Source organism: Heteronotia binoei, chromosome 1 (genome assembly GCF_032191835.1).
Source record: "Heteronotia binoei isolate CCM8104 ecotype False Entrance Well chromosome 1, APGP_CSIRO_Hbin_v1, whole genome shotgun sequence".
NCBI classification, from domain to species: Eukaryota; Metazoa; Chordata; class Lepidosauria; order Squamata; family Gekkonidae; genus Heteronotia; species Heteronotia binoei.
Window position 1 is genome coordinate 263,729,099 of NC_083223.1, and position 16,744 is coordinate 263,745,842.

The 16,744-nt window shown below is 49.2% G+C and overlaps 1 protein-coding gene across 1 annotated transcript in view; it reads right to left on the reverse strand.

Moving 5' to 3' along the window:
* Window positions 1-14,988, reverse strand: part of RAB1B (RAB1B, member RAS oncogene family) — a 33,353-nt gene extending 18,365 nt beyond the window's left edge. Inside the window, exon 1 of the mRNA XM_060255056.1 lies at window positions 14,794-14,988. Within this exon, the coding sequence (XP_060111039.1) occupies window positions 14,794-14,807 (14 nt within the window). The 5' untranslated portion in view covers window positions 14,808-14,988. The remainder of the gene's footprint in view (window positions 1-14,793) is intronic.
* Between the last annotated feature and the right edge of the window lie 1,756 nt (window positions 14,989-16,744).

The following is a 16,744-nucleotide window of genomic DNA, read 5'->3' on the forward strand; positions in this document are numbered from 1 at the left end:
GTAATAATGACGACATTGGATTTATATCCTGCCCTCCACTCCGAATTTCAGAGTCTCAGAGCAGCTCACAATCTCCTTTATATTCCTCCCCCAAAACAGAGACCCTATGAGGTAGGTGGGGCTGAGAGAGCTCTTCCAGAAGCTGCCCTTTTAAGGACAACTCCTACGAGAGCTATGGCTGACCCACAGCCATTCCAGCAGCTACAACTGGAGGAGTGGGGAATCAAACTCTGTTCTCCCAGATAAGAGTCCGCACACTTAACCACCACACCAAACGCTTTAGAAATAAAGTGCACGATTGTATCATCCCGAAACCACTGCGCCTCTCCACCCCCACCACCCCTGGTCCATGGAAAAATTGTCTTCCCTGGTGCCAAAAAGGTTGGGGACCGCTGGTCTAAGGAGTCTAGATTTCCCCTAACACTGAAGCTCTCTTACAAAGAGTGAGAAAGAGACACTTGCCTTAGGACTGTAAGAAGTCTGAAGGTGTGTCAATTATTATTTACCCAAGAAATCAGAGGACCCCAAATCCTGCTAAGGCCCGCCCTCCAACATTTTGCCTCACAGCTTCATCACCCTCACTGCCCTCTGCCGGCCAAGCCCATGCTCCCTCACGCCAAACATTTTTGCCACCCCAGAAACTCAGGGCTTTTTTATAGCAGGAACTCCTTGGTATATTAGGCCACCCCTCCCCCCGATGTAGCCTATGCCCCTGGAGCTTACAGAAGGCCCTGTAAACTCCAGGAGGATTGGCTACATCAGGGGTGTGTGGTCTAATATGCAGGGCATTTTTGTAGCAAGAACTTCTTTGCATATTAGGCCACACCCCTCCTGAGGTAGCCAATCCTCCTGGAGCTTGCAGTAAGCCCTACACGAAGAGCCCTGTAAGCTCCAGGAGGATTGGCTACCTCAGGAGGGGTGTGGCCTAATATGCAAAGAAGTTCTTGCTACAAAAAAAAAAGCCCTGCAGAAACTGTAGTAAATGAGATTAAATGTGCATCTCTCTCTCTCTCTCTCTCTCTCACACACACACACAGAATTTCAGACTATAGAGGTCTTTTGATACACCATTTAGACATTTTCGCTGAGAGTCAACCAAAGCTTGAGGGGTATTTGAATCTTCCACTAGCCTCCCCCGCCCAAGGTCATTAACTAGGACTCATGATGAATAGGCGACAGGACAGTCTGCAAAACGATTATGCAGTGCGCTAAACTATACAAATTTTTGGCAGGCTGAGGAAGTCAGTTCATCTGTGTTTGTCAGACACTCTTTGCTCTTCTTGGCTGGGGGTGGGGATAAGCGGCCCTTAGTTTACGTTCCCATGCTGTGCTTCCGAAGCCGCTGGGAAGGGGAGGGGGGCTTGCCACTGCTGGGAGCGCCTCTCAAAAGCCGGCACGACTGCTGGGAGCTAATCCTCCGCCTTCTCCTCCCGCTGTGAGCCGGGGAGGTCAGCTCACTCCTGCCAGGCTGAACCGAAAGACATTCTGAACGCAGCAAGGCGTCTCACTGCTTTCCGAGCATCTCGAACAGCCAGGGAGAGAGAATCCACCTTTCTTCTCCGTGCCTTACAGAAGACCGGGGATTGATGCTAGATTATGCGATGCCTTCAGCAGCCAGCCCAATTTATGGACCCTTGATGCCATGTGCCCTGAAGAATATGTATGAGGTTGGCACCCACGGAGGGAGGCAATGCATGCCCAACAGAAATGCAACATTTCCAATCTTTTAACCATGATCAAGTGCTAAGAACTTAAGAGCTCTGCTCAATTAGACCAGTAGTCCATCTAGTAGTCTGGGGAGGGACGGTGGCTCAGTGGTAGAGCATCCGCTTGGTAAGCAGAAGGCCCCAGGTTCGATCCCCAGCATCTCCAACTAAAAAGGATCCAGGAAAATAGGCATGGAAAACCTCAGCTTGAGACACTGGAGAGCGCCTGCCAGTCTGAGTAGACAATACTGACTTTGATGGACCGAGGGTCTGATTCAGTATAAGGTTTCATATGTTCATGGAGTACGGGGTGTCGAACTCATTTGCTATGAGGGCCAGATCTTGACCTTGTCAGGCCAGGCCATGTGTGTCATAAAATGTAATGCCAGGTCAGGGAGATATAAACTTTATAAAGGACACAGACAAACACACGCTCTGCCTAATCCATCTCACTGGCTTGTGGAGCCTCAGCCAACAGAAGGAAGAGAAGCTTGGCTCAGTAGCTCTGCTGTGCAACTGAGAGAGCCTGGCAAAGCTAGCTCTCCTTCCCCCACTTCCTCCCCAAGGGAGGCGCTTTCCTCTGTAGCTCCTGTGTGACTGAGCAAGCCCGGCAAAGCAAGTTGTGATCCAGAAGGAAGCAAGAAAGGGAGGAGGAAGCAGACAACAGTGAGTTGCTCATGGGCCTGATAGGAGTCCTCCAGAGGCCTGTTTCAGCCCCCGGGCCACATGTTTGACAGCCCTGATAGGGAGGTCTTGGAGTCATAGTAGATAACTCACTAAAAATACCAAGAAAGTTGGTAGAAACCATTATCAAGGACAGAATGAGAAGGCACACTGATGAACACAAGTTATTGAGGAAGACTCAGCATGGGTTCTGTAAGGGAAGATCTTGCCTCACTAACCTGTTACATTTCTTTGAGGGGGTGAACAAACATGTGGACAAAGGAAACCCAATAGATGTTGTCTACCGTGACTTCCAGAAAGCTTTTGATAAAGTTCCTCATCAAAGGCTCCTTAGAAAGCTTGAGAGTCATGGAGTAAAAGGACAGGTCTTGTGGATCAAAAACTGGCTAATTAATAGGAAGCAGAGAGTGAGTATAAATGAGCAGTCTTCGCAGTGGAGGACAGTGAGCAGTGGGGTGCCGCAGGGCTCAGTACTGGGTCCCATGCTCTTTAACTTGTTCATAAATGATTTGGAGTTGGGAGTAAGCAGTGAAGTGACCAAGTTTGCAGATGACACTAAATTGTTCAGGGTGGTGAGAACCAGAGAGGATTGTGAGGAACTCCAAAGGGATCTGTTGAGGCTGGGTGAGTGGGCGTCAACGTGGCAGATGAGGTTCAATGTGGCCAAGTGCAAAGTAATGCACATTGGGGCCAAGAATCCGAGCTACAAATACAAGTTGATGTGGTGTGAACTGGCAAAGACTGACCAAGAGAGAGATCTTGGGGTCATGGTAGATAACTCACTGAAAATGTCAAGACAGTGTGCGATTGCAATAAAAAAGGCCACCCCCATGCTGAGAATTATTAGGAAGGGAACTGAAAACAATTCAGACAGTATCATAATGTCCCTGTATATATTGATGATGTGGCATCATTTGGAGTAGTGTGTACAATTCTAGTCACCACACCTCAAAAAAGATATTATAGCATTGGGAAAAGCGCAGAAAAGGGCAACTAGAATGATTAGAGGCTTGGAACACTTTCCCTATGAAGAAAAGTTTAAATGCTTGGGGCTCTTTAGCTTGGAGAAACGTCGACTGAGGGGTGACATCATAAGAGGTCTACAAAATGATGCATGGGATAGAGAAGGTAGAGAAAGAAGTACCTTTCTCCGTTTCTCACAAAACAAGATCTTGTAGACACTCAATGAGCAGTCGGGTTAGAATGGATAAAAGGAAGTCCTTCTTCACCCAAAGAGGAATTAACACATGGAATTCACTGCCACGGGAGGTGGTGGCGGCTACAAGCATAGCCAGCTTCAAGAGGGGATTGAATAAACATGGAGCAGAGGTCCATCAGTGGCTATTAGCCACAGGGTATAGATGAAAGTCTCTGTCTGGGATAGTGATGCTCTGTATTCTTGGTGCTTGGGGGGCACAGTGGTAGGGCTTCAAGTGTCCTGGCCCCACTGGTGGACCTCCAATGGCCTTTGTTTTTTTTGGCCACTGTGTGACACAGAGTGTTGCCTTGAATGGGCCATTGGCCTGATCCAACATGGCTTCTCTTATGTTCTTAGTGCAGCACCTAGTGTTACACAGTGGCCAAATAGTTGCTCCAAAGAGTGAAGCAATACCTCCCTTCCTGCTGCCTTCCAGTGGAGAAGTGAGAGCCAGTTTGGTGTAGTGGTTAAGTGCACAGACTCTTATGTGGGAGACATTAAGATATCAACTACAGGCAGCAGCACTAACCCAGCTTTTGCAAACTCCCTACAAGAAGAAGATATTGGATTTATATCCCGCCCTCCACTCCGAAGAGTCTCAGAGCGGCTCACAATCTCCTTTACCTTCCTCCCCCACAACAGACACCCTGTGAGGTAGATGAAGATATTGGATTTAAATCCCACCCTCCACTCCGAATCTCAGAGCGGCTCACAATCTCCTGTATCTCCCTCCCCCACAACAGACACCCTGTGAGGTGGGTGGGGCTGAGAGAGTTCCGATAGAAGCTGCCTTTCAAGGACAGCTCTGCCAGAGCTATGGCTGACCCAAGGCCATTCCAGCAGCTGCAAGTGGAGGAGCAGGAAATCAAACCCGGTCCTCCCATGCAGGGGCTCCAACAGCTTTGCAAGTAGCTGCAGTCAAAATGACAGCGAGAGGCAGACTTGTTACACGCAGGGACAAGGCTCATCACGCCAAGCAGCCGAACAAAAACCGGCTCCCACCGGGTCACTGTGTATTATCCAATCGTCGCTCTGGACGACCTCCCCGCTTGGCCTTTCCAGCATGCCTGTTCTGACATCCATGCACCAATACAGCTGAAGGCACAGCTCAGTTAGCTAAAAATGAAACACTTCCTGCGTAAAACTTGGCAACGGTCCTTTTCCAATTCTATCAGGCCACCCAGGACCACAGCAGGATCCACCCATCCCCTGGAGGAACCACAGTCTAGAGGAAGGAAGTTTCTTCACTGGAGTGCTGGGTTTTCGAGAGGCGAAAGGAAGCGGGCCAGTCAGGAGACTGAGGGCTGGCACTTCTTCTGATTAAGCACCACAGGGAGGGACACACTCTCTTCAAAGACACTGGATTTATACCCTGCCCTATACTCTGAACCTCAGAGCGGCATACAATCTCCTTTACCTTCCCCCCCCCCACACACAACAGACACCCTGTGAGGTGGGTGGAGCTGAGAGGGCTCTCCCAGCAGCTGCCCTTTCAAGGACAACTTCTAGGAGAGCAATGGCTGGCCCAAGGCCATTCCAGAAGCTGCAAGTGGAGGAGCGGGGAATATCTAGAGAAAAGAGGCAATATCACTTGCAAAGACATAGGGGCTGGCAGATCAGAAGTTCACACACTCAGGTGGATCCTAGCAACATCTTCCAGGATCAGATCCGTTATCTTGAGACTCTTCAATTAATGGCAGGAGGGGAAAAGGATGATGATCTTCAGCCTTTAGATACTGGAAAACCACAAGGCTGCTGAGTTTCAGTGAACGGTAAATCTGACTTCATACATTTTGCCAGGACTAGAAATGACCCTAATTTTACTGAAAATGAACGGATGATGATCCACTTCGAACCTCAGAGCAGCTCACAATCTCCTGTATCTTCTCACCCCACAACAGACATCCTTTGAGGTGGGTGGGGCTGAGAGGGCTCTCACAGCAGCTGCCCTTTCAAGGACAACTCCTACAAGAGCTATGGCTGACCCAAGGCCATTCCAGCCGCTGCAAGCGGAGGAGTGGGGAATCAAACCTGGTTCTCCCGGTTTAGAGTCCACACACTTAACCACTACACCAAACTGGAAAGTTCATCACAGGTCTCTCTCTATATTCTAGCATAAGAACATAAGGAGAACGTTGCTGGATCAGACCAATAGTCCATCTAGTCCAGTCTCACACAGTGGCCAGCCAGTTTCTCTGGATGGCCAACAATGGGGCACAGAGACTGAGGCCTCTCCCTCATGTTGCCTAATAGCAATGAGATTTAGAGGTTTTAGTGCCTTTGAATGTGGAAGTTCCCCTCAGTCACCACAACTAGTAGCCACTGATAGAAGTACCCTCCATGAACCTGTCTAATCCCCTTTTCAATCTGTTCAATCTGGACAGCCAGTTTGGTGTAGTGGTTAAGTGTGCGGACTCTTATCTTGGAGAACCGGGTTTGATTCCCCACTCCTCCGCTTGCACCTGCTGGAATGGCCTTGGGTCAGCCATAGCTCTGGCAGAGGTTGTCCTTGAAAGGGCAGCTGCTGTGAGAGCCCTCTCAGCTCCACCCACCTCACAGGGGGTGGGGGAGGAAGGGAAAGGAGATTGTAGGGGGAGGAAGGGAAAGGAGATTGTAGGCCGGAGCCTCTGTCCTTGAAAGGGCAGCTGCTGTGAGAGCCCTCTCCAGCCCCACCCACCTCACAGGGTGTCTGTTGTCAGGGGGGAGGTAAAGGAGATTGTGAGCCGCTCTGAGACTCTTCGGAGTGGAGGGCGGGATAAAAATCCAATATCTTCATCTACCTCACAGGGTGTCTGTTGTGGGGGAGGAAGAGAAAGGAGATTGTGAGCCGCTCTGAGACTCTTCGGAGTGGAGGGCGGGATATAAATCCAATATCTTCATCTACCTCACAGGGTGTCTGTTGTGGGGGGGAGGGAAAGGAGATTGTGAGCCGCTCTGAGACTCTTCGGAGTGGAGGACAGGATATAAATCCAATATCGTCATCTACCTCACAGGGTGTCTGTTGTGGGGGGGAGGGAAAGGAGATTGTGAGCCACTCTGAGACTCTTCGGAGTGGAGGGTGGGATATAAATCCAGTATCTTCATCTACCTCACAGGGTGTCTGTTGTGGGGGGGAGGTAAAGGAGATTGTGAGCCGCTCTGAGACTCTTCGGAGTGGAGGGTGGGATATAAATCCAATATCATCTTCTTTATTCTTGTGGCCATCTCTACATCCTCTGGCAACGGTCCACATTTTAATCAATCGATCGCAACCTAGAACACAAGGGTAGACCAACTCATGCTCATCGACATACATACAATAGCCAGGAAGTGAGGGCGGAGGATGTTAAGGAAGAGGTCTTTGTCTAAAGGGAAGCAGAAAAGCAATCCCCCAGTTCCAAAGGGTCAGGATGCAACACCTTCATGTGAACCCAACAGCTTCCTGAAGAAGGACTCGGCCCTGAAACGTTCTTCAGAGCAGCCAGCATTCCAGGAGAGATTAAGAGTTGTGATGCCGACACAGTGCAGCCCTACGGAAAACAAATCCTCCCTCCCCATTTTAAGAGAACACCCCTTCTCTTAGGAGAGCCAGTTTGGTGTAGCAGTTAAGCCCGCGGACTCTTATCTGGGAGAACCGGGTTTGATTCCCTACTCCTCCACTTGAACCTGCTGGAATGGCCTTGCGTCAGCCATAGCTCTCGCAGGAGTTGTCCTTGAAAGGGCAGCTGCTGTGAGAGCACTCTCAGCCCCACCCACCTCACAGGGTGTCTGTTGTGCGGGGAGAAGATATAGGAGATTGTAAGCCATTCTGAGTCTCTGATTCAGAGAGAAGGGCAGGGCATAAATCTGCAGTCGTCTTCTTCTTTCCCAAACTTGGCATTTATTTCCCTCCCTTTGTTTATATTCCGCCTTTCTTCTCAAACAGGACCTGAAGCAGCTTCTGATGTCCTCTCCTCTATTTCTCTAAGCAACACCCTGCAAGGTAGGTTAGGTTGAGAGGGTGTGACTGGCGCAAGGTCACCCAGCAAGCTACTGCGGCAGGGTGGAGATTCGAACCTGGGTCCCCTAGATCCTACTCGAGACACTTTAACCGCTTGTGTGTGGGAAGTGCCATCAAACGGAAGCCAACTTATGGTGACCCCACAGGGTTTTTTTTAAAGGCAAGAGGCTAATGGAGCAAGAAGCTAATGCTTTCCTCTGCATAGTGGCCCTGGAATTCCTCGGTAGTTTATAATCCAGATGCTAACCACGGCTGATCCTGCTTGGATCCTGAGATCTAGAAAGATCCAGCTAGCCTGGGCCATTCAGGTCAAGGCGCTTACGCAACATAAAAGGACATAAAAAGAAGATGATGATGATGATGATGATGATGATGATGATGATGATGATGATGGTGATATTGTATTTATATCCCGCCCTCCACTCCGAATCTCAGAGTGGCTCACAATCTCCTTTCCCTTCCTCCCCCACAACAGGCACCCTGTGAGGTGGGTGGGGCTGGAGAGGGCTCTCACAGCAGCTGCCCTTTCAAGGACAACTCCTGAGTTATGGCTGACCCAAGGCCATTCCAGCAGGTGCAAGTGGAGGAGTGGGGAATCAAACCCGGTTCTCCCAGATAAGAGTCCGCAGGCTTAACCACTACATCAAACTGGCTTCAGCAAGAGACCATGCATTCCAAACTTCTACTAGATATTTAGCACTCAGGCCTATAACCTCCAGCACAAAGACCGCTAACACTGTTGATGAGCCGCCACTGCCAGCCGTTCTGAAGCACCTGCCCTCGCAACGGTTTCTAATCCTTTATCCTAGAGCTCCAGTTGCACGCACACGCCACAAAAAAGCAAGACTCTTATCTGGGAGAACCCGGTTTGATTCCCCACTCCCCCACATGCACCTGCTGATGTGACCTTGGGTCAGGCACAAGTTCTCTCAAGGCTGTTCTGCTCAGGAGCAGTTCTGGGAGAGCTCTCTCCGCCCCACCTACCTCACAGGGGGTCTGTTGTGTGCGGAGGGGAAGGGAAAGGAGATGCGGAAGCTGCCCTGAGACTCCTTTGGGTAGCGAAGGGCAGGGTAGAAATCCCATCTCTTCTCTTCTGCTATCAAGTCACAGCTGACTTAAGGTGAACCCATAGGGTTTTCAAGGCAAGAGACATTCAGAGGTGGTGATGATGATATTAGATTTATATCCCACCCTAAACTCTGAATCTCAGAGTCTCAGAGCGGCTCACAATCTCCTTTCCCTTCCTCCCCCCCAACAGACATCCCGTGAGCTAGATGGAGCTGAAAGAGCTCTTGCAGCAGCTGCCCTTTCAAGGACAACTCCTACCAGAGCTATGGCTGACCCAAGGCCATTCCAACAGCAGTGGGGAATCAAACCCGGTTCTCCCAGATAAGAGTCCACACACTTAACCACTACACCAAACTGGCTCTCCAGTGGTTTGCCACTGCCTGCCTTTGCATCGCAGTCCTGATATTCCTTCGTGATCTCCCTTCCAAATGCTGGCCAGGGCTGGATGGAGGCTGGATGGCCATCTGACAGCAATGAGGATCCTGTGAATTTAGGGGGAGGTGTTTGTGAGTTTCCTGCATTGTGCAGGGGGTTGGACTAGATGGCCCTGGAGATCCCTTCCAACGCTATGATTCTATGACCCTGCTAAGCTTTTGAATCTGACAAGATCAGGCTCGCTTGGGCTATCCGGGTCAAGGCACGGCTGGCTTTCTGCCAACCCTGGCTGTGTTTCCCTAACGTGGCGCTCTGCAGTCATCCCACAGTGCTTCCAAGACTTCAAAAGTGCTTCCCAAAACACGACTGCCCTAATCCTCACAACAGCCCCGGAAAGTAGGTCAGTAGTATGAGATCTGTGCGCTGGAGTCAGGGAGGGTGAAAAGAACCGTCGCTTGCCTAATGCTGCCCAATTAGTTGGCAGAACAGGCAAGATTCCAAATCCAGGATTTCCAAAGGAATTCCTTCTTCACCCAAAGAGTGATTAACACATGGAATTCACTGCCACAGGAGGCGGCGGCGGCTGCTAGCAAAGCCAACTTCAAGAGGGGATCGGATAAACATATGGAGCAGAGGTCCATCAGTGGCTCATAGCCACAGCGTATTGTTGGAACTCTCTGTCTGGGGCAAGTGATGCTCTAATTCTTGGTGCTTGGGAGGGGCAATAGCATGCGGGCTTCTAGTGTCCTGGCTCCACTGATGGACCTCCTGATGGCACCTGGTTTATTTGGCCACTGTGTGACGCAGAGTGTTGGACTGGATGGGCCACTGGCCTGATCCAACATGGCTTCTACAGCTCAGGCATGCTGTACTAACACTCCCAAGCCTACAACTGTGGTCACAGCTTGTCAGGCTACAAGGCTGCTCCTATCACTGAAAAGGGACTTTTTGTCCACTGTCTCCTCAATCAGGGCAAATAGGGAAGCGCTTCTGGAACTGGCCTAAAGCAGCCAGTGAGGCCCCTGATTTAATCTCTGGCATCTCCAATTAAAGGTTCTCTGGCTGTGGGTTGCTTGGAAAACATCTTAAGAGATGCTGGCAGTCTGAGTACACTGACCAAGATAGACAAAAGTTCCAATTCCACATATGGTGGATTCTCACATCCGTACCTTCTACTGGGGAATTATGGTAAACCAAGCAGCCTGGAACTAACACCCAACGCTCTTCTGGTTTACAAAAGCTATTTGCCCGGGAATACAAAAGCTGGTGGCAGCTCCCTCTTCCCTTCTTTCTCCCTCAAGTGGGATGACCAGTGAACGGGCGCCATGCCCAAAGAACTCTGGGAAATGGAGTCTTCCAATGAACTCTTTCAACCTCCTACCTGGGCTTCTCCCCAAACTCCTCTACACTGTGGACTGCAGAGAACTGTGGGGAAAAGAGAGCCGCGGACAACCAGTCAACTGAGCTTTTTATGCGTGAGAGACAGCCAGAGATGGAAGAAGAGACGTGGTCGAAAGGAAAGCAGCTTCTGTTTGACCACCAATGGACCACTGGCCTGATCCAGCAGGACTTGTCTTACATTCTTATAACCTTAGGCTCATCAATGACCTTTAGATATGCAGAGAATTCTCCTTCCAATGCCAACATCTGGAATTAATATCTAGATTTCAGTTCAGCAGCATTGTAGAGACCAACAAGGTATTTTGGGTATAAGCTTTTGATAGCCCAAACATGAACTGGAATGGAGATTTGAGTCCTTGTATTCCAGTCAGAAGAAGATGAGGAGGGACGGTGGCTCAGTGGTACAGCATCTGCTTGGTAAGCAGAAGGTCCCAGGTTCAACTCCTGGCATCTCCAACTAAAAAGGGCCCAAGCAAATAGGAGTGAAAAACCTCAGCTTGAGACCCTGGAGAGCCGCTGCCAGTCTGAGTAGACAATACTGACTTTGATGGACCGAGGGTCTGATTCAGTATAAGGCAGCTTCATATGTTCATGATGATATTGGATTTATATCCCGCCCTACACTGTGAATCTCAGAGTGGCTCACAATCTCCTTTACCTTCCCACCCCCTACAATAGACACCCTGTGAGGTGGGTGGGGCTAAGAGGGCTCTCACAGCAGCTGCCCTTTCAAGGACAGCTCTGTAAAAGCTATGGCTGACCCAAGGCCATTCCAGCAGCTGCAAATGGAGGAGTGGGGGATCAAACAAGGTTCTCCCAGATAAGAGTTCGCACACACAACCACTACACCGAACTGGCTCTCTTCTCTTCAGAAAGTGGGAGGGGTGTTGCAAAGAAGAAACTCAGGATACAAAAGTACAATGCGCAGAGTAATTAGCCTGATTAGAGGGGGTGGCGCAATTTCAAGAGCCAAAGTCCAGCAACCTGACACACGCTGGCATCTTGGGGAATGGAGGTGCCATGTGTATGGAAATGACAGCTAGGTCCTGAAGAGGAGGGGAAATCCCCTGGCAGAGACTGAGAAATTACAAGTCACTGGCTTTGTACCAGATGAGGCTTGCTGCTGTTAAAGAGGTCTATTGACCAGAGAAGGACAAAAAAAAGAAAGAAAAAATAACAGTTCCAAGCTGCTGTGTATGCACACATATAGGAACTTCTGTTTTAATGTTCAAGACCCTCAAAGGTTCTTCATACCGGTGAAAGTTAAAGAGTTAAAATGGAGGCACGAACAAGGATTTCTCTTTTAAAGAAGGTGTTACCCAAACAACCTGCATTGTTCTTGATGCAACTCTCACCTCAGGAAGGCCTGATCTTCCCTTTTGGCAGGGTACCGCAACTGGAGATAAGCATATTTTACACTGTAGGAAGCCTGCCAGAGGAAAAGGCCTGGGATAACCCCACACAACTCAACTGAATACATTCCTCGGTTGGGGCGGGGGGGGGGGAGAGAACAGTGTACGCCAGGGGTGTCAAACTCATTTGTTATGAGGGCCAGATCTGGCATAAATGAGATCTTGTTGGGTCAGGCCATGTTGGGCCAGGTCATGTATGTACCTATTTAAGATTAGGTAGCAGAGATATAAACTTTATAAAGTACACAGACAAACACAATTAAATATTTTTTTAAAAAAACTTATAATACGCTTAAACCGTTAGCACTTGTTGGTTTTAAAGGTGCTTTCTTTGTATTTCTCCCATGGATCCAGGGAACTGAGCAAAGGAAGCTCTGGCTTTTTCCTTCCTTCCTTAGGGGGACTGGTGGGGGAGGAACCTCAGTCAATAGAAGGAAGAGAGGCTTGGCTCAGTAGCTCTGCTGTGTGATTGAGAGAGCCTGGAAAAACAAGCTCTGCCTCTCCCTCTTCCTCCCCAAGGGAGGAACCTCAGCCAATGGAGAAAACAGAGGTTTTGCTCTGTAGCTCCTGTGTGATTGAGCAAGCCTTGCAAATCAAGCTGTGATGCAGAAGAAAGCAAGAGAGAGGAAGAAGGAAGCAGACAAGAGCCAGTTGCTCGGGGGCCTGATAGAAGCCCTCTGGGGGCCTGATTTGGCCCCTGGGCTGCATATTTGACACCCCTGGTGTACACCTTTTAAAAAATGGACACAAATGGTACATAGAAGCAATGCAGCGCCACTGCAATTATGTCTACAGAAGACAAGTGCCACATTCGTCCATTGCAAATAAACTCCACCCCAAGTTAAAAAGCAAAACCCTATAATGTTATTTATTTCTATTTGCGTTACCTATAGTCCACCTTTCACACAATGCAGACTGCACACTGAGAGTCGGTGCAATCAACAAATTGGAACATTCAACAACCGATGTGCCTTAATAACCCATAAGAACTTTAAACGTTCACACATCTCAGCCTTAAATTGGCACATTGAGCATTAACATCCTAGTGCAGGGGTGGCCAACAGTAGCTCTCCAGATGTTTTTGCCTACAACTCCCAACAGCCCCAGCCAGCATGGCCAATGGCTGGGGCTGATGGGAGCTGTAGGCAAAAAACATCTGAAGAGCTACCGCTGGCCACCCCTATCCTAGTGTACAAAAACCCACTTGTAGTCAAGTAAGTATATGATGATGGCATGCAAGGGGGGGGATCCCACAGCTGTCTTGTAAACAGCCACTCAACAAGCCAGCAGAATGCACAACTAAGCATGACAAGAGCCCTTGAGGCAAAAGTCAGGCCACAGAGCTTGGGAATGGAAGATTTTAGATGTATTTGGGTAGATACAGTAGAGAACTCTCATACAGGAAGAGTGAGGCAAAGGTACAGGGCCTTCCAAGCCTGATTCTGTGCATCTTCCATTCAAAAAAGAACACACACACACACCCCAAATTCAACAGGATTTTGTCTTGAGTCAAGCCTGTGTTCTTACTCAACGTGAGTTGTCTAGGGGGCTGGAAAGGGGGGGAAGAGAAGGCAAATCTTTCCTTCACTCGTTCAGCAACACAAACATATTTTACACACATACCCTCAAGTACAGATCAAGTTGTGGAGCTGTAAGTCTGTAGTATTAGAAAGGGCAAGAGTCCATTAGCACCTTAAAGACTAACAAAATTTGGGGCAGGGCGGGAGCTTTCATGAGTCGCCAAAGAAGTGAGCAGTGACTCACGAAAGCTCATGCCCTGACACAAATTTTGTAAGTCCTTCAAGCGCTACTGGACTCTTGCCCTTATCTACCCTTAACTTGTTAGCTTCCATTTCCTCCCCAAAAGCAGCTTGCAAAACCCGAAATTTGGCACAGAGCAGAAAACCTACACACAGTCTTTTGTTGTTGCTGTTCAGTAGCACAGTGGATCCCAACTTAGGAAACCCATAATCGAGAAACATTAGCTGGAAACAAACTGAAAATAGGATGGGTTGGGGAGGGGAGAGGGAAGCGGACCCAGGCTATGTATGTATGTAGGGCTTTTTCTGAGCAGGAACGCAGTCCTGGCTGACTTGGTGTCAGGAGGCGTGGCCTAATATGCAAAAGAGTTCCTGCTGGGCTTTTTCTTAAAAAGCCCCATGTGGAACACTGCTGCCATCAGGGGTTGTGGCCTAATATACAAATGAGTTCCTGCTGGGCTTCTTCTCCAAAAAACGTATGTAGGCAGGGCCTTTTCTGTATCAGGAGCTCCTTTGCCTATTAGGCCACACACCTCTGATGTAGCCAATCCGCCAAGAGCTTACAGTAGGCCTTGCACTAAGAGCCCTGCAAGCTCCTGGAGGATTGGCTACAACAGGGGTGTGTGGCCTAATAGGCAAAGGAGTTCCTGCTATAAAAAAGCCCTGTCATGTATGTATTGATGTATGCACGTATGTATGCAGTGGGAGTGATTCGTCCCTTTGGTGACTAGACAAGAGAAGGGTGGAGGAAGAGGCAAGAAAGGGAAAAGCAAAAGAAGGGCATAGAAGGGAGGCCCAATTCATGCAAAGGAAGCAATGGGGAACAGGACAAGCCCAACTTGGCTCATGTCCTTCTCTCTGGCCCCACCATCATACAAATGAGAAAGACAAATGTAGAGGGCTTTTTGTTTTGGTAGCAGGAACTCCTTTGCCTATTAGGCCACAGCCCCTGATGTAGCCAATCCTCCTGGAGCTTACAGCAGGCCCTGTAAGAAGAGCCTCGTAAGCTCTTGGAGGATTGGCTACAGCGGGGGGCGTGGCCTAACATGCAAAGGAGCTCCTGCTAGAATTCCACCCTCCCCCCCGCAGCAGGGCGGGGCAGGGGCCGGCGCGGGGCCTGGGCTTCATGGGGGGAGGGGAAGAGTTCAGAGTGGGGAGCTACAGACGCCTCCTCCCCGCCGCGGTGGGAGAAGGCCGGGGAGACACTCACTACTCGGGGTTCATGGCGGCTCCTCCACGGTAGGTCGGCGGCTGACTCGCTGCTTCCCTCCTCCTTCCTCCCTGGCTGGTCCGGTCGCTCCCTCACACAAGATGGCGGCGGCTCCCTCCTCCCCTCTCGCTTTCCCTCAGGTGCGACTTTATCACCGCGCAGGCGCCGTTCCCGGAGCGTTCTGGGAGATGTAGTTTTTTTTTTCCCCTCCTTCCCTCTGCACTGGAGGGGTTCTTCGCCTTAGTTCGACCTCAGTCGCCGGTTGCCCTGAGGATTGACGCCGTTTCCGAGCCCGCGTCTCCCCGCCTCTTGACGAGCCTCGCTGCATTGTGGGAAAGAGAGTTTCCGAGCCGGCTCGCGTTCTTTCGCGCACACGTCCGACTTTAAAGTCACATGACAAGAGGAAGGGAAGTCATTCGCCGCCTCTCAAGGGCATCTGGGAGATGTAGTCCGCGCCACAACACCAAAAATGAGCAAAAGTATAGCAGGCTCTCTATGCCCGAGTGCGAGTCGTTCGAGTTCCGTAAACAAAGTGGGCGTAGGAGTTTTTTCAATAGGTATGACTAAGTTCAGTAATTAGCATTCCAATATTGGACTAGAGCTGGTGACAGCTGATGGAGGTCATTGAGTAATCTAGGGCCCTGATCCCTCAGTTGAAACCTGCCTCACCGGGTTGTTGTAAGGATAATGAGGATCCCGTGAATTTAGGGGGAGGTATTTGGGAGTTTCCTGCATTGTGCAGGGAGTTGGACCCCAGAGGTCCCTTCTGACTCTATAATTCTATAACATAAGGCGGGGCAGGGGGGGTGGCATGCACCCATTCATTGAGCTCCAAGAGGAAAGGTGCTTAGGCACTTGGAGTGATTGATGTGTTTAAGCACAATGCGCCCTGCCCTCCCAGGCATGAGCCCAGCCAACACTAAGAAGAAACTATTTCGTTGAGCTGCTAATAGATGTCAAAGCAGCCAATTACATTTTAAATTGTTCCAGTTAATTGTTTTAATGAATTGTTTTCTTTATTGTATGGTTTTATTGTTGGGTCATTTATTATAAGCCACCCTGAGTCTGCTAGCGGGGCTCGGCAGGGTAAAAGCCCACTAAATAAATATGTAACAGACCTCATATTAATGATCTGTATACACAGTTATTTTCTTTGTCTCAGGGTTATGCCGCTGGAATGTTTAGAAAACTAAGATATTAAAGATCTGTATCATACATTTATCATACGGCAGAGTAACACACAGGACGCATAACCGGGCTTTTTTTGAGCAGGGACACAGTTCCGGCTGTCAGAGGGTGTGGCCCAATATGCAAATGAGTTCCTGCTGGGCTTCCCCCCCCCCTACAAAAAGCCCTGTATAATAATACAAAATATGTAATCTATGTCATAGTCTTTACTATAATAGTACCGCCACCTTTCGGTTATGTACTTCATGAGGTTGAGAGTGATATGAATAAAAATGTAGATGTGCTGTGCATGTGTCAAAAATGCTTTTGACACCAAAAAACATGTAAGAATTACTGCGGTATGAAGAGGCTGGCTGGAAGTTCCTTGGAGATTTCACCAACGACCCCAAGTAGGAATTCAGATTACACAGAAACATTTATTATATTCAGATCCCAGCGCTTCCTTTCAACAGTTTGGAATTAGGTGACAGAGAAGATTGTACCACTTCCTTCATGAGAAATGGTATCTTCCAAGGCTTTTTTTTTTGAGCAGGAACGCAGTTCCAGCTGGTTCGGTATCATGGGCAGTGTTCCCTCAAAGCTGAGTTAGTGTGAGCTAGCTCACAGTTTTTTAGCCTCCTGCTCATGCATTTTTGTCTCAGCTCAGGAAAAATAGCCCCAGAGCAAACTAATATATGCAGTACCTCACAACTTTAATGCCAGTAGCTCACGAAGCAGAATTTTTGCTCATAAGACTTCACAGCTTGAAGGGACCCTTGGTCAT